The 24,295-nt window shown below is 45.2% G+C and overlaps 2 protein-coding genes across 13 annotated transcripts in view; one reads left to right on the top strand and one right to left on the bottom strand.

Annotated features, from left to right (window-relative positions):
* Positions 1-6,422, bottom strand: part of itfg2 (integrin alpha FG-GAP repeat containing 2) — a 126,832-nt gene extending 120,410 nt beyond the window's left edge. For 2 of the 9 annotated variants that reach the window (XM_086008986.1, XM_086008985.1), the window contains exon 1: positions 6,188-6,422. In XM_086008986.1, the coding sequence (XP_085865112.1) occupies positions 6,188-6,283 (96 nt within the window). In that variant the 5' untranslated portion in view covers positions 6,284-6,422. The remainder of the gene's footprint in view (positions 1-6,187) is intronic. The other 7 variants (XM_086008989.1, XM_086008990.1, XM_086008982.1 and 4 more) reach the window with 5 other exon arrangements.
* The window catches only part of LOC147106149 (peptidyl-prolyl cis-trans isomerase FKBP4-like), a 44,108-nt gene continuing 26,180 nt past the window's right edge, over positions 6,368-24,295 (top strand). For 2 of the 4 annotated variants that reach the window (XM_086008979.1, XM_086008978.1), the window contains exons 1-4: positions 16,556-16,573; positions 16,892-16,982; positions 22,266-22,410; positions 23,737-23,879. In XM_086008979.1, the coding sequence (XP_085865105.1) occupies positions 16,896-16,982; positions 22,266-22,410; positions 23,737-23,879 (375 nt within the window). In that variant the 5' untranslated portion in view covers positions 16,556-16,573; positions 16,892-16,895. Of the gene's footprint in view, positions 6,467-16,555; positions 16,574-16,598; positions 16,726-16,891; positions 16,983-22,265; positions 22,411-23,736; positions 23,880-24,295 lie in introns of those variants that run through there. The other 2 variants (XM_086008980.1, XM_086008981.1) reach the window with 2 other exon arrangements.

Genomic DNA, 24,295 nt, shown 5'->3' with positions numbered 1-24,295 from the left:
ACTATTGGGCTGTCACTGGTATAGTTTCTGTAAATACAAGCGGTCCAGGCCTGTCACTAGCACAGTTCCTGTAAATAGAAAGGGTCGTGGCCTGTCAGTAGTGCTGTTGCTGTAAATAAAAGGGGTTCCAGAACGCTTGTCACTGGTACAGTGATAACTACTTCAAGGCAAAACATTTGCAGGGCTATGGGGAAAGAGCATGGGAGAGGGACTAATTAAAGATCTTTCAAAGATCTGGCACAGGCACGATGGGCCGAATGGACACCTTCTATGCTGTGTCATTTTATGTAAATAAACGTTTTCCCCACCGGTCACTGCTACAGTTCTTGTAAATAGAGGGGGCTCCGCCTGTCACGCAAACAGAGAGGGTCCATGCTCGTCACTAGTACAGTTCCTGCAAACTTCTCAAGGGCAATTAGGGATGGGCAATAAATGCTGGCCTTGCCAGCGACGCCCACATCCCATAAACGAATTAAAAAATTTAAAAAATCAGTGTCCTAGCCTGTTGCTGATTCAGTTCCTGTAAATAGCTGTCACGACTCCATCACCAAGACCGCCTATTTCCACCTCCATAACATCGCCCGATTCCACCCTGCCTCAGCTTGTCTGCTGCTGAAACCCTCATCCATACCTTTGTTACCTCTAGACTTGACTATTCCAATGCTCTCTTGACCGGCCTTCCATCTTCCACCCTGCATACACTTGAGCTCATCCAAAGCGCTGCTGCCCGTATCTAAACTTGCACCACATCCTGTTCACCCATCACCCCTGTGCTCGCTGACTGACATTGGCTCCTGGTCCGGCAACACCTCGATTTTAAAATTCTCATCCTTCTTCTCAAATCCCTCCATGGACTCGCCCCTCCCTATCTCTGTAACTTCCTCCAGCCCTACAACCTTCCGAGATCTCTGCACTCCTCCAATTCTGGCTTCTTGCTCATCCCCGATTTTGGTCATCTATCCTTTGCTTGGTGTCTTATTTTGTTTGATATCGCTTCTGTGAAGCGTCTTTGGACGTTTCACTATGTTAAAGGCGCTATATGAAAGTTGTTTTTGTTGTAGAAGGGGTCCCAGCCTGTCGCTAGTACAGTTCCTGTCAACATCAAGAGTCCCCGTCAATGCTACAGTTCCAGTAAATAGAGAGGGGGCCCCAGCCTGTCACTGGTACAGTTCCTGTAAATAGAGAGAGGGCCACGTGTCACTGGTACAGTTCCTGTAAATAGAGAGGGGGCCCCGGCCTGTCACTGGTACAGTTCCTATAAATAGAGAGAGGGCCATGTGTCACTGGTACAGTTCCTGTAAATACAGAGAGGGCCCCAGCCTGTCACTGGTACAGTTCCTGTAAATAGAGAGAGGGCCACGTGTCACTGGTACAGTTCCTGTAAATAGAGAGGGGGCCCCAGCCTGTCACTGGTACAGTTCCTGTAAATAGAGAGAGGGCCACGTGTCACTGGTACAGTTCCTGTAAATACAGAGAGGGCCCCGGCCTGTCACTGGTACAGTTCCTGTAAATAGAGAGGGGGCCACGTGTCACTGGTACAGTTCCTGTAAATACAGAGAGGGCCCCAGCCTGTCACTGGTACAGTTCCTGTAAATAGAGAGAGGGCCACATGTCACTGGTACAGTTCCTGTAAATAGAGAGGGGGCCACGTGTCACTGGTACAGTTCCTGTAAATACAGAGGGGGCCCCAGCCTGTCACTGGTACAGTTCCTGTAAATAGAGAGGGTCTGCACCTGTCATTGGTACAGTTCCTGTAAATAGAGAGGGGGCCACGTGTCACTGGTACAGTTCCTGTAAATACAGAGAGGGCCCCAGCCTGTCACTGGTACAGTTCCAGTAAATAGAGAGGGTCTGCACCTGTCATTGGTACAGTTCCTGTAAATAGAAAGGGGGCCACGTGTCACTGGTACAGTTCCTGTAAATAGAGAGGGGGCCCAGCCTGTCACTGGTACAGTTCCTGTAAATAGAGAGGGGGCCCCAGCCTGTCACTGGTACAGTTCCTGTAAATAGAGAGGGGGCCCCAGCCTGTCACTGGTACAGTTCCTGTAAATACAGAGTGGGCCCCGTATCACTGGTACAGTTCCTGTAAATACAGAGAGGGCCCCAGCCTGTCACTGGTACAGTTCCTGTAAATAGAGAGAGGGCCCCAGCCTGTCACTGGTACAGTTCCTGTAAATAGAGAGAGGGCCCCGGCCTGTCACTGGTACAGTTCCTGTAAATAGAGAGAGGGCCACGTGTCACTGGTACAGTTCCTGTAAATAGAGAGGGGGCCCCAGCCTGTCACTGGTACAGTTCCTGTAAATAGAAGGGGTCCCGGCCTGTCACTGGTACAGTTCCTGTAAATACAGAGAGGGCCCCAGCCTGTCACTGGTACAGTTCCTGTAAATAGAAGGGGTCCCAGCCTGTCACTGGTACAGTGAAAAATACTTGAAGGCAAAAAAATAGCAGGGCTATAGGGAAGGAGCAGGGGAGAGAGACTAATTGGACGCTCTTTCAAGGAGCCGGCATAGGCACGATGATCCGAATGGAGGCTTCAGTGTTGTATCATTCTATGATTCTATGTAAATAGGATGGGTCCCGGCCTGTCACTGCTACCATTCCTGAAAATAGAAGGGCTCCGCCTGTCAGGGTACAGTTCCTGCAAATCGGAGTCCTGGCCTGTAGTTGGTACAGTTCCTGTAAATAGGAGTCCCTGTAAGGGAACCAAAGCAAGGGCTCGTTGGATGACAAGGGAGCTAGAGAAGATGATGAAACAAAAAAAGAGGGTGTATGATGCATGTCAGGTGAATTCTTCAAGGGAGAACCAGACCAAATACAATAAGTTGAGAAGGGAAGTGAAGAGAAGATGAAAATAAGATTGGCAAAGAGAGAATATGGGAGTAGAATGGCGGTTAACATAAAAGGGAACCCAAAAATCTTCTACAGTAAGTGGGTAGTAAGAAGCGGGGTGGGGCCTATTAGAGACAAAGAAGGTGATATATGCTTAGAGGCGCAGGACGAGGCTAGAATACTCAATGAGGACTTTGCATCGGTGTTTACTAAGGAGGTGTATACTGACAAAATATCGGCAGAAGTGGAAACGGTAGAAGCAACGAAAGGGGTGAAAATTGATAGGCAGGATGCACTAGAAAGGCTGGGTATGCTTAGAGTGGATAAGTTGCCTGATCCAGATGGCTTGCATCCCAGGTTGCTAAGGGAATTGGGGGAGGAGATAGCGGAAGGGCATGCCATAATTTTCCAATCTTCCCTAGATGCAGGGAAGGTACCTGAGGATTGGACAGTGTGATGCCATTGTTCAAGAAAGGGTGTAAGGACAATCCTAGTAACTACAGTTTAACATCAGTGGTGAGTAAAGTTTTAGAAACAATAATCAAGGAAAAAATTTATGGACACTTGGAGAGTTAATTAATTAAGCTAATTAAGGAGAGCCAACACGGTAGGTAAAAGGCAGATCGTGTTTGACTAATTTGATGAAGTGACAGGGAGGATTGATGAAGGGAATGCAATGGATGTTGTCTACATGGATTTTTGGAAGGCGTTTGACAAAGTACCACATAGAAGGCTGGTTAACAAAATTGAGGCTCATGGAATAGGTGGGTCAGTGACAGCTTGGATAAAGAATTGGCTTAAAGACCGAAAACAGCGAGTTGTGGTAAATGGCTGTTTTTCAGACTGGAGGATGGTAGACAGTGGTGTTCCCCAAGGGTCAGTGCTGGGGCCACTGCTTTTATGATATATAATAAAAATGACCTGGATATTGGAATAGAGAGTAGAATTTCTAAATTTGCTGATGGCACCAAGCTTGGGGGGTGTGATAAAGTGAGGATGATGCCAATCGACTGCAACAGGACATAGAAAGGCTAGCAGAATGGGCAGACAAGTGGCAGATGGAATTTAATACAGAGAAGTGTGAGGTGATGCATTTTGGCAGAAGGAACAGGGAGAGGCAATATACACTTAATGGCACAGTTTTAAAGAGTGTGCAGGGTCAGAGAGACCAGGGAGTTAATGTGCATAGGTCCCCTGAAGGTAGCAGGACATATTGAGAGAGTGGTTAGCAAAGCATATGTGAACTTGGGATTCATAAATAGAGGCACTGAGTACAAAAGTAGAGAAGGTATGCTGAACTTTTATAAAGAGCTGGTTAGGCCACAACTGGAGTATTGCGTCCAGTGCTGGTCACCTCACTTTAGGAAAGATGTGAAGGCACTTGAGAGGGTGCAGAGGAGATTTACCAGAATGGTTCCAGGGATGGGGGATCTTAGCTACAAGGACAGGTTGGAGAAGCTGGATTTGTTTTCATTAGAGCAAAGGAGTTTCAGGGATGATTTGATAGAGGTGTACAAGATTATGACAGGTTTGGATAGGCTAGATGGGGAAAGGCTGTTCCCACTAGTTGATGGTACAAGGATTAGGGGACACAGATTTAAGGTTTTGGGCAAGAGATACGGGGGGATGCGAGGAAAAACTTTTTTACGCAGCTAGTGGTGAGGACCTGGAATTCGCTGCCGACGGAAGTGGTGGAAGCGGAGACTCAATGTTTTCAAGGGGAGACTGGATAGGCACTTGAGGGAAATAAACTTGCAGGGCTACAGGGATAGAGCGAGGGAATGGGACTGACCGGATTGCTCTACAGAGAGTCGGCACAGACTCGATGGGCCAGTCTCCTTCTGTGCCGTATGACTATGGCCTGTATGCCATAGTTGTTGTAAATAATATGTGTTCTGCCCTGTCACTGGTATAGTTCCTGTAAATAGAGAGGGTCCTGGCCCAGGCTGTCACTGATACAGTTCATGTAAATAGAGAGGGTCCTGGCCCCAGGCTGTCACTGGTACAGTTCCTGTACACAGAGAGGGTCCTGGCCCAGGCTGTCACTGGTACAGCTCCTGTACACAGAGGGGGTCCTGGCCCCAGGCTGTCACTGATACAGCTCCTGTAAATAGAGAGGGTCCTGGCCCCAGGCTGTCACTGGTACAGTTCCTGTAAATAGAGAGGGTCCTGGCCCCAGGCTGTCACTGGTACAGTTCCTGTAAATAGAGAGGGTTGGCCCCAGGCTGTCACTGGTACAGCTCCTGTACACAGAGGGGGTCCTGGCCCCAGGCTGTCACTGGTACAGCTCCTGTACACAGAGGGGGTCCTGGCCCCAGGCTGTCACTGGTACAGCTCCTGTACACAGAGGGGGTCCTGGCCCCAGGCTGTCACTGGTACAGCTCCTGTACACAGAGAGGGTCCTGGCCCCAGGCTGTCACTGGTACAGTTCATGTAAATAGAGAGGGTCCTGGCCCCAGGCTGTCACTGGTACAGTTCCTGTACACAGAGGGGGTCCTGGCCCAGGATGTCACTGGTACAGTTCCTGTACACAGAGAGGGTCCTGGCCCCAGGCTGTCACTGGTACAGCTCCTGTACACAGAGAGGGTCCTGGCCTAGGCTGTCACTGGTACAGTTCCTGTACGCAGAGGGGGTCCTGGCCCCAGGCTGTCACTGATACAGCTCCTGTAAATAGAGAGGGTCCTGGCCCCAGGCGGTCACTGGTACAGTTCCTGTAAATAGAGAGGGTCCTGGCCCCAGGCTGTCACTGGTACAGTTCCTGTAAATAGAGAGGATCCTGGCCCAGGCTGTCACTGGTACAGTTCCTGTAAATAGAGAGGGTCCTGGCCCAGGCTGTCACTGGTACAGTTCCTGTACACAGAGAGGGTCCTGGCCCCAGGCTGTCACTGATACAGTTCATGTAAATAGAGAGGGTCCTGGCCCCAGGCTGTCACTGGTACAGTTCCTGTACACAGAGAGGGTCCTGGCCCCAGGCTGTCACTGATACAGTTCATGTAAATAGAGAGGGTCCTGGCCCCAGGCTGTCACTGATACAGCTCCTGTAAATAGAGAGGGTCCTGGCCCCAGGCTGTCACTGATACAGCTCCTGTAAATAGAGAGGGTCCTGGCCCCAGGCTGTCACTGATACAGCTCCTGTAAATAGAGAGGGTCCTGGCCCCAGGCTGTCACTGATACAGCTCCTGTACACAGAGAGGGTCCTAGCCCAGGCTGTCACTGATACAGCTCCTGTACACAGAGAGGGTCCTGGCCCCAGGCTGTCACTGATACAGCTCCTGTAGTTAAGTGGTGCTAATTCTCTAACAGTCTCTCTGGCCATGTCAGGTACTAAGGATATGGGGCTTTCGCCCAAACCATTTACCCCATCGTTGTCGGTGTCTCCCAGGCAGATGGCCTGTGTGAACAGGTTTCCGGTAAAATCCAGCGCCACTCTCTCCACATAACTGACTGACCTCATGTCGCCGGCCGCGCTCGGTGCTCGCGCTCAACCCCCGGTAACGAACCCGCTCGAGCTCCGCCCCACTCAGCGCGCCAGATACCGCCCGTCGCTATGGTTACAACTGGTCACGTGCGACACCGTGAAGTGATTTTTTTTTTACAGCACTATTTCCGGTACTGTGAATTACGGCAGCAAGTGCAGGTGAGGATGAGGTTTTAAATGTTAAGAAGGGTAGCAAAGGTGGATTGAGGGATGCGGGAGAGTACAGGGTCATTTTACTGTGTCTATATAATTAATTAATGAGGAGGGATATGGTACTGTGGTCAGAGTGGATAAAGAGCGCGCACATCGCTGGACGGCCGATTCTTCAGAAAACTGGGCGCAGGACAAAACAAATTGCTGCTGAATTGTAGAGTAAATGGCTCGTTGTGGGAAGGTGGATTTGTGGGAGGGTGAATGGGAAGATTCTTAAGAGAACTGGGGCTAACTGGAGCAAAGTCCAATGAAGGGTTGAGTATGCAGCTTCCGGGTCAAAATTGTTATCTGCCCCATGAAAAAAGGTTCAGGGCAAGAATAACTATGTAGGTATCCTGTCTTGTGTGCCAGGCACAAACGCAGAGCCGAGCCCTACATGGATACAAGTATGCGCCTCCCCTTTAGAGATGATACAACTAAAATTTCCTATTAGACTTGACCTTTCCAAATTGATGTTTTAAAAATCCACAAATAATAAATTAAATCAAATCAAAAATTCCACAAAGGCATCCAGCAAACTCCTAGTTAACCATGTTGCTGTTCAAGCGTCATTAGGTGTGAATTATGGCTTGAAAATATGAAGACTTGCTTGGTGATCTTGCACATCCTGGACCTGTGGATGTAGACTTGACCAGGAAGAACCTCAAATGTGTACACCCTGCACACGGGGTGACCAAAAATAAACAGGGTCATGGGAAAGTGTGACCAAAATGTTTTAAGTGAGGTTGTCCACCATTTCACTCAAATGGTGCCCCTGCCTGCAAGTTAAACAGTAATATTGTAGGTGCCAAACCTGCAATTACAACATCTGATGGCTTTACAAGGTGGGGAATGAGCAGGATTTTCTATGTGTTTTTTAAGATGAGCAATGCCTTGAATAGAATTTTACAGCATTGTCTGACAACAACAACTTGTATTTATATAGTGCCTTTAACATAGTAAAAAGTCCCAAGGTGCTTCACAGGAGCATTATAAAACAAAATTTGACACCAAACCACACGAGGAAATATTGGGTCAAATGACCAAAAACTTGGTCAAAGAGTTAGATTTTGAGGAGTATTTTAGAGGAGGAGAGAGAGGCGGAGAAGTTTAGTGAGGGAATTCCAGAGCTGAAGGCACAGCTGCCAATGGTGGAGTGATTAAAACTGGGGAAGCTCAAGAGGTCAGAATTGGAGGAGCGCAGCTATCTCGGAGGAGATTACAGAGATAGTACAGCAAGGCATTTGAAAGCGAGGATGAGAATTTTAAAATAGAGGTGTTGCTTAACTGGGGGCCAATATAGGTCAGCGAGCACAAGGGTGTTGGGTGAACGGGAATGGTGTGAGTTAGGACATGGGCAGTAGAGTTGCAGTAGGCCACACCTACGCTTAGAAGTGTTTATCTTTCCACCTGTATCCTTGCTGCAGGGCATTGTCCTGCCAACGCTTATCAACATCTTTATTTTGCCATTAATGACACATTTCATTAATAGCCATATTTAGCAAAGACGAGTGGATCTTCTATGGTGTTGCTAACATCAAAATTTTAAAATAAATAAATTGAAGATGTAAGTAAAAGGGAGAGGTGGAACTTACAAAATCATCACAAGGAGTATGAACCTTGGCAACCTCGTATTGAGCACAGGTTAGATAGGTCTTTTAAAAAACTTATCTACTGTAGTTGTTTTCCTTCTCTGTCTTGTCTGTCTGTCTTTCTTTCCTTCTCCCTGCTTTGTTTCATGGCTGCCTTTCCTCTTTTCCAATTCTTTAGGTTTTTATCTTTTTTTCCCCCCCTTTACTCATTTCCTCCTCCATTCCTCTTTACTCTTTGATTTTGACTTAATTCCACATGCAATTAAGCCCAGCAAACATTGCAATTCAAAATGTCTAGAGTGGCAAAAAAGCAGCAATGATGTGCACTGAGCTCTGATTCTGCAAAGGCAGAGGTACAGAAAATGTTGTAAACCAAGGCCCAGTTCAAGGATCAGAACTCCAGAACAAAGCAGAGGGTAAGGAGGCCTGTACTGATGAAAGTTATTGGTAATATTGGAAAATGGAATAAGTCTATGGGCAAGTTTTGTAATTTTTCAGAATTATATTTTCATGTTGTTTTGGAGATATATAGCAGAGTGGGTATGGAACCAACTTGGTTGCTTAAATGACTAAAAAAATATTCAGGAACATGATTGGTTGCTTTTTCTTGAAGAGTTTTTTCAGAGATACTGAAAAGGCAGTTTAAATGATTTTGAACAGTTGCTATTTTGTGAATGTTACCATTGGTATGCTCTGTGCTCTAAGTGTAAAACTTTTAATTGAATATCTGGCAAAATAATGTTAGAATAACATTCTATAAGTTCTCTCCCACCCCCCCTCTACAATTATGTCCCCTATTCTTTCCTCCTTTCATAAAGCAACTAACACATTCTGGCATAGAGATCCACAGGTGCCAGCAGCCCTTCAGTACCATGTCCAATTGATTAACCTTCATATGAGCCTGACCAGTGAATATTGATAGTTTATTCAACAGTAGAGGCATTACAGTCTAAGGCAGTGCTGTCTACACCCAATGCCTGTACACGTTTTCCAGCATAGGTCACTGGAAAACAATAAGGAGCAGGAGGACCCTTGCTGATTTTTCACTCTTCCGCAGCTTGAACTCTATGTCCAATGGGAATATCTGCACATCTACACCAGCTGGGATTTGCTGGCTAAACACAGGCTTGGATTGAACGTGGGTCCTTACTGTTCCATACAGCTCAGTAGGATAGTATATGATATATTTACCCACTGAACCATTATCGAAAGCTTGATCTTTTGCTTAATACAGGTAGACTATCCTTTATCCGAACTTCCGAAGACCGAAACCCTCTAAAAATCGAAAGTTTTTTCGTTCAGCGTAAGTCGTGCGCACGACATGACCAGAGTGGCGCACGACTTACGCTGAGCAGGGCAGAGGGTCACTGAATTCCCTCCTGGGTAGGAGATTGCAGGCCGAGCCGGGCAGTGTGAAGGAGGTATACCGGGAGAGTGAACCCAACAATACAGTGGCCCATCCGATAGCTGCAGCGGCCTGTCCGATATTCTTTTCTCCCCCCCCCCCCCCCCCCCCCGACCCCCACCCTTTCGGATAAGGGATAGTGTATCCTTTATCCGCACTTCCGAATACCGAAATCCTCTGAAAACCGAAAGTTTTTTCGTTCAGCGTAAGTCGTGCACACGACCCCGACCCCCGCCGACCCCCACCCCCGCCCCCGCCAACCCCCACCCCCGACAAATTTCCCAGTCTTATAAAATACCTTCTGAAATCCGAAATTTTCCGAAAACCGAAACACGGCTGGTCCCGAGGTTTTCGGATAAAGGATAGTCTACCTGTATGTCCTTAAACTGTGAGATTTTCTATCATAATCTTGAAGATCGAGGTCAGTCTTTCCTCAACACTTTTTTTTCTCCCCTTGTCCAGTCTCTTGTCACCTACATCCATGACTCTTAAGACGTCCTCTGCCACTTTAACAGTTTCCTGGACCGAATCATCTCCTTTTCACCATGGACGTTCAGTCGCTCTACATCTCCATCCTACAGCAGGACTGCCTTAGTGCCCTCCGATTCTTCCTTGAACAGAGGCCCAACCAGTCCCCATCCACCACCACCCTTCTCTTTCTGGCTGAACTTGTTTACATCAGAAGGTTGTGGGTTCATGTCCCATTCCAGAGACTTGAGCACAAAAATCTAGGCTGACACTCCAGTGCAGTAATGAGGCAGTGCTGCATTGTCGGAGGTGCAGTCTTTTGGATGAGACGTTAAACCAAGGCCCTGTCTGCTCTCAGGTGGATGTAAAGGATCCCATGGCACTATACAAAGAAGAGCAGGGGAGTTATCCCCGGTGTCCTGGCCAATATTTATTGCTCAATCAACATCACTTAAAAAAAAGATTATCTGGTCTTTTATCACATTGCTGTTTGTGGGAGCTTGCTGTGCACAAATTGGCTGCCGCAATTCCTACATTACAACAGTGACGTCACTTCAAAAATACTTCATTGGCTGTAAAGCGCTTTGTGACATCCTGAGATTGTGAAAGGCGCTATATAAATGTAATTAATTCCTTCCCTCCCTCCGTCCCTTCTTTGCTTTCTTTCTTTTTGAACAACTTCTCCTTTGATTCCAGTCACTTCCTCCAAATTGCTTTGGGATCGCGTATGGGTCCTAGCTATCCCTGCCTTTTTATGGGACATGTGGAAAAGGTCCTCCACCTCACCTCTTTTTCCAGTACATTGATGACTGTATCAGTGCCACTTACTGTTCTCGCCCCAAACTGGAAAATCTCATCAACTTTGCTTCCAATTTCTACCCCTCCCTCGCCTTCACATGGTCCATCTCCGACTCTTCTCTTCCCTTCCTCGACTTCTCTATTTACATTCCTGGGGATAGGCTGTCAACCAATATATACTATAAGCCAACTGACTCCTACAGCTGCCTTGATTACACTTCCTTGCACTGCACTTCCTGTAAGGACTCTATTCCATTCTCCCAGTTTCTTCGTCGCACCTGCTCTGACGATGCCATCTTCCACACCCACGCTTCCGATATGTCTTCCTTTTCCATCAACCAAGGATTCCCTACCACCATGGTTCACCAGGCCCTCAACCGTGTCCATCCCATTTCCCGCACTTCTGCTCTCACCCCTTCCCATCCCTCCCAGAACCACGATAAGGTTCCCCTTGTCCTCACCTTCCACCCCACCAGCCTCCACATTCAGCAGATCATCCTCCGCCATTTCTGCCACCAACCACATCTTCCCCTCCCCTCCCCTTTCAGCATTCTGATGGGACCATTCCCTCCGTGACACCCTGGTCTACTCTTCAGTCACCCCGAACACCCGCTCCCCTTCCCACAGCACCTTCCCATGTAAGCATAGCAGATGCAACACCTGCCCTTTCACCACCTCCCTTCCCACTGTCCTGGGCCCCAAACACTCCTTCCAAGTGAAACAGCGATTTACTTGTACTTGATCCAGTATTGAATGAGCAGAAATTTCCTCCAGCTAAGTATTGGGAAGAGCGAAGCCATTGTTTTCAGTACCTGACACAAACTCTGTTCTCTAGCCACCGACTCCATCCCTCTCCCTGGCAATTGTCTGAGCTGAACCAGATTGTTCGCAACCTTGGTGTCATATTTGACCATGAGATAAACTTCCGACCACATATCTGCACCGTCACTAAGCCCACCTATTTCCACTATCGCCCAACTCCGCCCTTGCCTCAGCTCATCTGCTGCTGAAACCTTCATCCATGCCTTTGTCACCTCTAGACTTGACTATTCCAACGCACTCCTAGCCAGCCTCCCATGTTCTACCCTACGTAAACTTGAGGTCATCCAAAACTCTTGTCCGTGTCCGAACTGGCACCAAGTCCCGTTCACCCATCACCCCTGTGCTTGCTGACCTACATTGACCTAAGCAACGCCTCGATTTTAAAAATTCTCATTCTTGTTTTCAAATCCCTTCATGGCCTCGTCCCTCCCTATCTCTGTAATATCCTCCAGCCCTACAACCCTCTGAGATATCTGCTCTCCTCCAATTCTGGCCTCTTGAGCATCCCCAAATTTAATTGCTCCACCATTGGCAGCCGTGCCTTCAGCTGCCAAGGCCTTAAGCTCTGGAATTCCCTCCGCCTCACTACCCCTCTTTCCTCCTTTTAAGATGCTTTTAAAACCCACCTTCCATCTGCCCTAATATCATCTTATGTGGCTTGGTGTCAAATTTTGTTTGATAACGCTCCAGTGAAGCGCCTTTGGACGTTCTATTATGTTAAAGGCATTACATAAATACAAGTAGTTGTTGTTCTTTCAATTTAGTATACTGCATTCGCTGCTCACGATGCGGCTCCTCTACATAGAGGAGACCAAAAGCAGATTTATTTTTATTCATTGATGGGATGTGGGCGTCGCTGGCTAGGCCTGCATTTAGTGCCCATCCCTAATTGCCCTTGAGAAGATGGTGGTGAGCCGCCTTCTTGAACCGCTGCAGTCCATATGGTGTAGGTACACCCACAATGCTGTTAGGAAGGGAGTTCCAGGATTTTGGCCCAGCGACAGTGAAGGAACGGCGATACAGGTCCAAGTCAGGATGGTGTGTGGCTTGGAGGGGAACTTGTAGGTGGTGATGTACCCATGCGTCTGCTGCCCTTGTCCTTCTAAGTGGTAGAGGTCGCGGGTTTGGAAGGAGCTTTGGCGAGTTGCTGCAGTGCATCTTGTAGATGGTACACACTGCAGCCACAGTGCGCCGGTGGTGGAGGGAGTGAATGTTGAAGGTGGTGGATGGAGTGCCAATCAAGCGGGCTGCTTTACCCTGAATGGTGTCGAGCTTCTTGAGTGTTGTTGGAGCTGCACTCATCCAGGCACCTCCATTCAGTCTGCAAACGTGACCCTGAGCTTCCGGTCGCTTACCATTTTATTTCTCCGTCCCACTCTGAACTTGGCCTCCTACACGGTTCTAATGAAGCTCAACAGAAGCTCGAGGAACAGCACCTCATCTTTCAATTAGGCATTTTACAGCCTTCCAGACTCAACATTCATAACCACTGCTCCCATTTTTCGGGCAGCAGGTGCTGGTAATGATTCTGCTGTTGCCATTTATAGCTCCTCTAGACTCATCTTTTGTTTCTTTACTTGCCCCATTACCACTCCCTTTTGCTTGCACCATCATTCCTTTTGTCATTTAATCTCTCCTATCACAGACCTTCCTTTTTGTTCATTCCTCTTCTTCCCCCCCTTTCTTTGCCTCTGTACTTACTTAAAACATGTTGCATCTCTAACTTTTTCCAGTTCTGATGAAAGGTCATTGACCTGAAACGTTAACTCTGTTTCTCTCTCCACAGATGCTGCCTGACCTGCTGAGTATTTCCAGTATTTTCTACTTTTATTTCAGTCTTTCCTTGTTGTTTGCTGTAGAATGTCACAAGCAAGGTGTCAGTGGTTTGGAAGATTGTTTTTTTCCATGCATTTATATCCACCCCCCCCCCCCCCCCCAACTTTTATATTTGGAAATAGGCAAGAAGTCATATGCATGGAATGGAAGTGTATGTGAATGGATTGGGAAATAAAAACACAAAATGCAGAGAAGAAGGTTCAATATTTGAAATGTTAATCCATCTATTCTATTCAGATGTTGATAGACCTCCGATGCATTTCTAGTCTTTTCTTTGTTTCAGATTTTCAGTATTTGCTGTTTGTTTTTAATTCTGCTGTGGTTTGGGAATTGGTTAAACTTACATGTGATGATGGCCTTTCCTTGCTATGGGATTGTGAGAAAGAGGTGAACAGATGCACTTTTCTATTTGGAAGTGTTTTTGATGTATTATGAAATCACTTTCTGGGGGAGACACACAACATAGGTTCTGAAAAAGGAAAATGTTTAAGTTTATTGTCCAGTCAGTACTTGTGTATCGTGCTGAGAGGTGGACCCTGATGAGGGCATGGAAGCAGAGCCTAGATGCTTTCAGAATGTACTTTATAAGGAGGATATTGGGTATCATTTAGGAGGACATTAGCCATCATTTAGGAGGACCGAGTCAGCCATACTTAAGTAATGAGAAGTGATTTCCCTGCAGTGCCAAAGTGTGTTACAAGAAGAAGTTGCATTTATATCGTGCTTTTCATGATTTCAGCACATCCCAAAACGCTTCACAACCTTTGAAGTCTAGGCACCGTTATAATGTAGGGAAATGCAGCAGCCAATTTGTGCATAGCGAGATATCACAAACAAATAAGCAGATGAGATAAATGATCAGATACCCAGTTTTGGTGATGTTGATTTGAGGGATAAAAGTTGACCGGGACTCTAGAGAACTCGCCTGTTCTTCAAAATAGTGCCACAGGATTTTTTATATCCACCTGAGAGGACAGATGGGGTCACAGTTTAACATCTCATCCAAAAGACACCACCTTGGACAGTGCAACACTCACTCAGTACTGCACTGACGACGTGTCCGCCTGGATTATGTGCCGAAATCCTGGAGTGGGACTTGAACCCATGATCTTCTGATTTCTGGTGAGAATTGATGACCCTTCATCACTGACTCCCCCAAACAAAATGAAATGATCTTTCCTTAGTCACCATATTAGATATCAGCCTTGGCTCAGTGGTAGCACTCTTGCTTGAAGGGCTCGATAGAAGGAATAAACTTACATTTATATAGCACCTTTCTGCCCCTCAGGGCATTGCAATGCAGTTTTGTAAAGTGTTGTCACTTATTGCAATATAGGGAGACATAGCAGCCAATTGGCACTAATACAATGGCTAGATAATTTTTTTTGGTGATGTTGGTTTTAAAAACCTCTTGAGTTTCTTATTGATCTTTTCTGCTCCAGTAGAAATAGCCTCAGTATCTCCAGTCTCTCTTCCCAACTAAATAGTTTCATATCCCTATCATCATGCAGGTGAATCTACATTGTATACTCTGTCACCAATGTCATTTCCAAAACTGCATACACTACTTTAACTGTGGACTAACCATTACCTTGTACACATTTATCATTACCTCTTTACTCTTGTACTCTGCATCCCTATTTATAGTGTCCTTTCTAATGGTTTTATCACCCAGTTACACTTTCATTGAATTATATATTTAAACCCCGAGGCGCCCTTTTCACCCACACCCTTCCTTTGAGTGTATTCACCCGTTACTTGTTTATCCTCCCAAAATGTATTATTTTTCATCCACATTGGATTGCATCAGTCACCTTTCTGCCCATTCTGCTAATCCATATCCTCCTGAAGTCTTTTACAGTCCTCTTCACTGTTTGCCAACCCACTACTTTTCTGTCATTAGCAGATTTCGATATTATACTCCCTGTAACTAAGTCCAAATCATCTATACACACCAAGAACAAATGTGGACCCAGCACTGACCCACAGGGCTACATCACTTCCAACCATTCTCTGACCTGAGAAACACCCATTAAGCCTAATCCTTTGTTTTGTGTCAGTAACTAACTTTGTATTCATATTGCTGCATTTCTTCTTATACCATGCACCTGAATATTTGTAACTATTCTCCTGTGAAACACCTTATCGAACATCTGAAAATCTATATAACCACATCTGCATTCCCTTTTATTTATTCAATCATTTCTTTAAAAAAAAAGTCAGATTTGTCAGACAACTTGCCTTTAAAATATCCATCCTGGCTGACTTTGATTAATCAATGCTTTTCTAAATGTTCACAAATCATGAATTATAAGAGAACCCCTTGGAAAGCAATTGAATGAGTAGCAATGAGGAAAAGACCACATAGTAGACTAAAGCCACAATGTTTGGACTGTATTGAGAATCTGAATGGAAGAACAGCATTTGCAAGAGCTGACGGAGAGAAGAGCACAATGAGTAGGTCTTTTGATATATCTATAGGCAGCCTGATTATGGCAATTATGACAGTTCATGTGTTCAGTCAACCAGGACACCACTAAGAAAGGCCTAGATAGAAGTAGGCCATCTGTCTTCATTTTCTGCAGTGAATGGTACTGAGGTCAGAGGATCTGTAAACTAAAGCACTATTTTGTAATTAATTGTCAGCTGTGGCTTAGTACTTCATTGGCTGTGAAGCGCTTTGGGACGACCGGTGGTCGTGAAGGGCGCTATATAAATGCAAGTCTTTTTTACAAGGGTTCTGTGACCCTTGATTATAATTCAGTTGTAGAAAAATCTTTACACTATCAGGTGTACAGAAAGATGCTGCTTTACAAATTGCAGATAGGTGCATTGAATATCTTGTACACCTGTATAGTTCTTCACACGACAGTATCTTTGTTTCAGATTGCCAGCATCTGCAGTTTTTCTTTCACAAATGACAGGTCCTTAATAATGGAGGGGGGGTGGGGGCAATGGAATCAAGACAGCAAAGCTCGCTTCGCTTCAAAGCACAAAACTCTCTATCAAAGTGACCCTTGCGGAAACTGGTCTCATTCCCTCAGCCAACATTACTCCCCCTCACACACAAGAGATCAACAGACACGTCGCGGGGCGGATGTTGGAGGTCTCACCAGCAGCGCCGAGATTTATAATGGGGACGAACGAGATAGAGTAAGACATGGGTTTGTTTTGTATTTTGAGTCAAGGATTGGATTGAGTCTAAAGGTGAATGAGTTCTCGGCCAGAGACGAGTAATATCTCTCGGTTTAATCCACCGCGGAGAATTTTCCAGAGCGAGAGAGCCATGTGCTGGAGGCAGGCAGGTAGGCGTAGCTTTTTTTTCTCTCTGGAAAGTTCTGTGACCCGCCTCCCATTATCACACTCGCAAACGGTCGAGAGTTTCGGCAACGTTGAGGCTGCAGCATATTACAGCCGTCCCTGTCTGTATCTGAACAAAAAGCTCTTGGTGAAATAATCTGTTTTCACCAGAACGATGACTGCAGGAGACGAGAAGGCCGAGCAGCAGATCCCTATCGAGGGCGAAGATATCAGCCCTAAGAAAGATGGAGGAGTCCTGAAGGTAAGAGCCGGAATAAGCAGCCAGCAATCCGACTTTTGAAGAAGGGTCAAACCCGAAACGTCAACTCAAATTTCTCTCCATGGATGTTGCCTGACTTGCTGAGTTTTTCCAGCATTTTCTGTTGTTATTTTGCTCAAATAATGGGGATGGGTGGGTGGAGGGGGGAGATCAAAGTTAGCTGATAAATCCTCATCAGCTTTGACCAAAAATCGCATCTGGATAGAGCATTTTTCTTTAGAAAGCAACATAAAGCAGGAGATTGACGTTAGGTCACCATATACACGAGGTACCTTAAGTATTTATCTAAACCATGAAAGCTTGAGCTGTATTCAAGGCCAATTTGCCAGTGTTTATAAAGCGGTTGATTCAAGCGTGTGGAAGTGGCTGCCTCACATCCAGATATTGAAGTGTAATTAATTATACGCCGTCTTGCACTGCATTTGCCCGGGCGGGATTGTGGTGTGTGCGGGGCGTTGAGCGGGTTAAATGGCAGGAAGGTGCCGCTGCTGAGCGTCGGTCCTGATCTCTCCATGGCGTCTGGGCGCGAATGGTCCCACTCCGCCGCCCCGCACCTTCCTCCTGCATCAACCCCCCTGGCAACACACTGCAGAGACCGGCCGGCGCCTCTCCACAATGTTCACTCCAATAACCGGCCACCGAATGCAGCAAAGTTTACCGCCGGCTTCTCGCGGGTCCTAGCGCCCTTTCGACTATCTGTCTATTGTTTCCCTTTTCCTCCCCACATGAATCCCTGCATTTTAGTTAAATTAGGTTTTCCATCCACTCGCTATATACCTTATTCAGATAGTGAAAGGATTTTTCAAAAAAACCAAACCTCACAATGAAATGTAACACATTTTATTGCAAAAGTGGGTTTTGAAACTAGGACACACATGCTGAAAACCAGTTGTTCTGGATTGCAGCATCAGGTGATCGTGGTAAAGTTGATATTTAGGTAATGCAAAGTTTACGATAGTTGAAGGAGAAAGGGAGGTGACGTCACGAGTTGTACAAGCTGTCACAGGCCTGAAACCTTGGTATTGTGATCTTCCTACACTTCATTTAAAAATAAGAACTTCACTTTTTCCTGCTGCCCCAGGTGCCCATCCAAGGCAATGTGCAGTATGAAGGAATAGTTTCCCACTCCAGGTACTGGATGTCTGCAACATCTAGATTAGGGTGCAGCATAGGTTAGATATAGGCTGAAGCTCCATCTACACTGTCCCAACCATCCCAGATCACTGACAATGGAAGGGTATGGTTGAACAAATATTTAAAACAAGGTTTGCAACCTTCTCCAAACTGGGGTCTATATATCCATGGATAATGCGACAATTCATGCCCTTAGTACTCTATATGGTGAGTTCCTGAAGTTAGTTGCGTTGATGTGGAAAGATGCCCTCATAGAATGTAATCATAATCAGGCTATTTGGTTTATCAGATCTATTTATTTGGCCGGTGCCCTCCAAATGAGCCACCTATTCTAATCCCACTTCTGATGCACTTCAACAGTTTTTTCATTTACCTATCTGATTCCCATTATAAAAAAAAAGGACTCTTGACTCTGCTTCAAGAGCTTTTTCTCCGTTTAATTTTTGTGATTTTTAAATTTGTGCGCGCTTGTTACATCTATCATAACCAGTCATTATCTATAAAATTTGTCCTTTGGCTTCTCCATGAAATGGTTCAATAAGAGTTCTGGTTAGGGCACTTAGATGTGCTTGACACTGACTCTGGGTATCTAAAAAAAAAAAAAAAATTATGTTCCATTCCTGAAGATTGACATCCTTACCCGACAAGCTCAAAAATTCAACCAAAGTTATTGTCTTAAAAGCCACACATATAGTGAACAAGGCAGATGAGCTGAAGGCACAGGTAGACACTTGGGACTATGATATTATAGCTATTATTACAGAGATGTGGCTAAAAGAGGGGCAGGTATGGCAGCTCAACATTCCTGGTTACAGGATTTTCAGACGGGATAGCGAGGGAGGTAAAAAGGGAGGGGAGGTCGCGGTATTGATTAAAGAAATTATTACAGCTGTGAGGAGGGATGATATGTTGGAGGGATCATCAAACAAGGCCATATGGGTCGAATTGAAAAACAAAAAAGGGGCGATCACACTGCTGGGAGTGTACTACAGACCCCCAAACAGTGAGAGGGGGATAGAAGAACAAATATGTAGACACATTTCTGAGAAGTGCAAAAACTATAGGGCAGTAATAGGGGATTTCAACTACCCCAATGTTAACCTGGATAAAATTAGTGTGAAGGGTATAGAAGGTGCGGAATTCCTAAAATGCATCCAGGAGAACTTTTTTAGCCAGTATGTAGCAAGCCCAACAAGGGAGGGGGCTGTTCTGGACTTAGTTTTAGGCAATGAAGCTGGGCAGATAGAAGGCGTATCAGTGGGGGAGCATTTTGGTGCTAGCGACCATAATTTTGTTAGATTTAAGGTAGCTATAGAAAAGGACAAGGATAGACCAGGAATAAAAATTCTAAATTGGGGAAAAGCAAATTTTGCTAAGCTCAAAGGGGATTTAGCCATAGTGGACTGGAAACAGCTACTTGAAGGTAAATCAGTGTCAGAACAGTGGGAGGCATTCAAGGAGGAGATCCGGAGGGTTCAGACCAAACATGTGCCCTTAAAGAAAAGGTGGGACTAACAAATCTAGAGCCCCCTGGATGTCTAGAGACATAAAGGGTAGGATAAAGAAAAAAAGGGAGGCGTATGACAGATACCAAGGGCTAAATACTCCAGAATCTTTAGAGGAGTACAGAAAGTGCAGGGGTGCAATTAAAAATGATATTCGGAAAGCAAAGAGAGAGCATGAAAAGTTCTAGGCAAGTAAAATCAAGAAAAACCCAAATATGTTTTATAAATATATTAAGAGTAAGGATAACTAAAGAAAGGGTAGGGCCTATTGGAGATCATGAGGGTAATCTGTGTGTGGAGTTGGGAGACGTCAGTAGGGTTCTTAATGAATACTTTGCGTCTGTTTTCACAAAGGAGAGGGGCGAAGCAGACATTGCTATTGGGGGGGAGGAGTGTGAATATTAGATGAAATAAACATAGTGAGAGAGGAAGTATTAAGGGGTTTAGCAGCTTTAAAAGCGGATAAATCCCCAGGTCCGGATGAAATGTATCCCAGGCTGTTAAGTGAAGCAAAAGAGGAAATAGCAGAGGCCCTGACCATCATTTTTCAATCTTCTGGCTTCAGGTGTGGTGCCAGAGGACTGGAGGACTGCTAATGTGGTACCCTTGTTTTAAAAGGGAGAAAAGGATAGACCGAGTAATTACAGGCCACTCAGCCTAACCTCGGTGGTGGGAAAATTATTGGAAAGAATTCTGAAGGACAGGATAAATCTTCATTTAGAAAGACACGGATTAATCAATGATAGTTAGCACAGATTTGTTAAGGGAAGGTCGTGTCTGACAAACTTGATTGAATTTTTTGAGGAGGTAACGAGGGCTCAGTACTAGGTCCCTTGCTTTTTGTGGTATATAGCAACGATCTTGACTTGAATATAGGGTGTATGATTAAGAAGTTTGCAGATGATACTAAAATCAGCTGTGTGGTTGATACTGAAGAAGGAAGCTGTAGACTGCAGGAAGATATCAATAAATTGGTCAGGTGGGCAGAACAGTGGCAAATGGAATTCAGTCCAGAGAAGTGTGAGGTAATGCATTCGGGGAGGGCTAACAATGAAAGGGAATACACATTAAATGGTAGGACACTGAGTAGTGTAGAGGAACAAAGGGACCTTGGAGTGCATGTCCACAGATCCCTGAAGGGAGCAGGCCAAGTAGATAAGGTGGTTAAGAAGGCATACGGAATGTTTGCTTTATTAGCCGTGGCATAGAATACAAGAGCAGGGGGGTTATGCTTCAACTGTATAAAACACTAGTTGGGCCTCGGCTAGAGTACTGCGTGCAGTTCTGGTCACCACATTACAGGGAAGATGTGATTGCACTAGAGAGGGTACAGAGGAGATTTACAAGGATGTTGCCGGGAGTAGAGAATCTTAGCTATGAGGAAAGACTGGAACAGAGGAGGCTGAGGGGAGACCTTATTGAGGTGTATAAAATTATGAGGGGCCATAGATAAAGTGGATAGAAAGGACCTATTTCCCTTAGCAGACGGGTCAAAATCCAGGGGGCACAGATTTAAAGTAATTGGGGGAAGGTTTAGAGGGGATTTGAGGGGAAATTTCTTCACTCGGGGTTGTGGGGGTCTGGAACTCACTGCCTGAAAGGGTGGTAGAGGCAGGAACCCTAACTACATTTTAAAAAGTACTTGGATGTGCACTTGGGATGCTCTAACCTGCAGGGCTACGGACCAAGAGCTGGGAAGTGGGATTAGGCTGGATAGCTCTTTGTTGGCCAGCGCAGACACGATGGGCCGAAATGACCTCCTTCCGTGCTGTAACTTTCTACATACAAGATAATAATAATAGAATGAGAAAAATAAAGTGTAAGCAGATATGCTCTTAAAATATTTTGATAAGGATATAATTAAACACAGTGACTGCTGCCAACAAATCGGAAGCTGCACTGAAGCATTCTGTGCATAAATGTCAGGTCCCAAATATGAAAAAGTAACGTTCACCACAACCGGCAGATGACCTGATGGTGATAAACACACTCAGCGAGTACAATAAAACTCTCAATCTGACAACATTCTAATATCACCTTCAAGTCACATTTCCTCATTAAATTATACTGGAAGTTTTAGCAGTTCATTCTGATGAATTAATCACACTGTTGCCACACTCTCTCTCCTCGCGTTCCTTCTCCGCCCTCCCTCTCGTTTTCCTCCCCAGTCTCTAGCACTCCTCTATCTCTCCGCAGTGTCTCTACTCTCTTTCTCAATGATCCTATTCCCAGCCGATTAAACCCTAACAGCTTGCATTCTGTTCACCAGCCGTGTGTTCAAACCACAACCGACAGAGGACCTGATAGCGATAGACACACTCCGTGAGATTATAATAAAACTCTCTCAATCTGACAACATCCTAATATCACCATCAAGTCACATTACAGAACTCACAATTTCCACCCCTCACCCTTCTCTATCACTAATCTGTGGGAAGTCCGGCGAGAACAAACAAAAAAACCACTGGAGCTGCGCATGTGCAACAACTTTTTGGCAGCAGTCGTGTCCATATTTAAAATCCCTCGATGACCTTTCAACTTTCAGTCATTTATAACTTTGAATGACTTGTGCCCTTAATCCTAAAAATATGTTTAACCGTTAATCTTTTCCTTCCTTTCCTCTCAGCTGGTAAAAAAAGAGGGCACCGGTGATGAGACCCCAATGACAGGAGATAAGGTCTCCGTCCACTACACTGGAGTGCTGTTAGATGGAACTAAGTTTGACTCCAGCAGAGACCGAGATGATTATTTCACATTTGATCTCGGCAAAGGTAAGATTCTTTTGATAGGAAAATTCCAGGAACGCTTCTGTCGTTAGAACAGCAAGGGCCGGAATTTCTTCAGCGCTGCTCCCGCTCCACCGCTGTAACTTCACCAGAGATGCATTGGAAACCCCATTTACACACGTCTGTTCAAAATGAGGACCAGAGACCGAGGGAATTAACTGGTTTTGTTTAGTGCACACCTTTTCAGTTTTGGGGTGGTGGAGGTTTATTCAGGCTTTTCAGAGGTACTGTATTGTGTACACTGGGCTTATATATCAACACTGATCTTACTGTTTAAATTATGATTATTGTTTTTGGTTACAACCTGAATCTCTTGATCAATTCTTGATCCAAGTTGCATTGAGCAGGAAAGTGCCATATAGAGGCTGTGACATCTCCAAATGGGCAGGGGGGAATTGGAGGAGAGAGTCATCACTGGGTATTCTTCACGGCCTTTTGCCAGCCAGTTAAAAGGATAAGTATTGCAGACTAGGTATAGGCTGTGTGCAATATTGTTAGAATACCCTTTATTTAACCTTTACTGTAGTTGATCTAGAAGTTCTCAATGGGGTATTAGCATCTGGCCAATGCAGGGTTTGGTGAAGCTTTGCACTCCTCAAGAGAAGGAATGTTGATTCTGTGGAATAAATACTTTGTCCCCAGTGTTTTCGTCAAATACTTGAAGGTGTCTCGTAACATGAGTTAGAAACGGGTACAATGTCTTGCCTCTAAGCTTTCCCATTAAGCACTCCCAGGTACTGAGACATTAAATGCAGAGTAAACCTTCCTGAACATTGCCCTGTTAAGTACTCCCACGTGAGATGTAGAACAAGTTTTATGCATGGAAAATCTCACTTTCTACATTACTCCTGTAATGTGCATTAACCTATCTTCAGAAGTACTTAGCATATTATACCAATGCATTATTTTGTTTCCTGTACCAACAATATTTACTGGGAACTAGATTGAGACTGCATGTCTCCCTCCCCCCCCCCCCCCCAAGTCATTTCAGATGGGATCTTGCAGCATCAGAGTGATGGTACCATCATCATATCAGTCTGGGCAGTATTCATACCTGATTCTAGAAGTGCAAATACAGTATTCGAACCCACTGCACCATGCAGTCCCCATGGAAGCTTATTTCCACATGTGTGATATTTTATTGTATCAAGTAAGGTGGCAGCCAGCTTACATTGATATTGATTCCCATGTGACATAAAATTACTTCCCCACCCGAGAGTTTACTTCGACTGAAGTTGCTTAATTGTTTCTCTTGAGGTAATTACACATTGACAAAGGGAGTAAAGTAACAATTTTCCTTGTTTTGAACAGGGCAAGTTATTAAAGCATGGGATATTGCTGTGGCCACCATGAAGATCAATGAAGTCTGTCAGATCATCTGTAAACCAGAATATGCCTATGGCTCTGCTGGCAGCCCACCAAAAATTCCACCAAATGCTGTTCTCGTGTTTGAGGTACCCACTTTTTTTCTAAAATCAACATTCTCTCCTTTCATCGGGGATGATATCTAAATGTTTGTACCTAACTTTTTTTGCTTTTTGTTGAAAGTTTGACTGTTTTCCTGTTTGAATTTTAAATTTATTGGTAAAAGTTGTCAACTGTCTTTAATGATGTAACAGCATCATCGCTATGATTAACTGAGGGACAGCTGATCACAGGGCAGACCAATTGCTGCATGACATCAGGACATTGACTCACACATACAAGTTTTGGTCTCGTTGCTGCATGATCGACTGACACAGTGAGGGTTTATTTCTGTTGCTGTACAGGTTTGTTTGTGCCATAGTCTATGCAGACATGGGAATTTTATTGTGTGTATGGTTAAATGTCCCATACTCGCATATCAAAGAACAGACGCTGGGTGGAGAAG

The sequence above is a fragment of the Somniosus microcephalus genome, chromosome 16 (genome assembly GCF_052327205.1).
Source record: "Somniosus microcephalus isolate GS21.2 chromosome 16, FLI_Smic_1.0, whole genome shotgun sequence".
Lineage (NCBI taxonomy): Eukaryota > Metazoa > Chordata > Chondrichthyes > Squaliformes > Somniosidae > Somniosus > Somniosus microcephalus.
The sequence above is the reverse complement of the archived record's forward strand: the minus strand, read 5'-3'. Positions and strand labels throughout refer to the sequence as shown.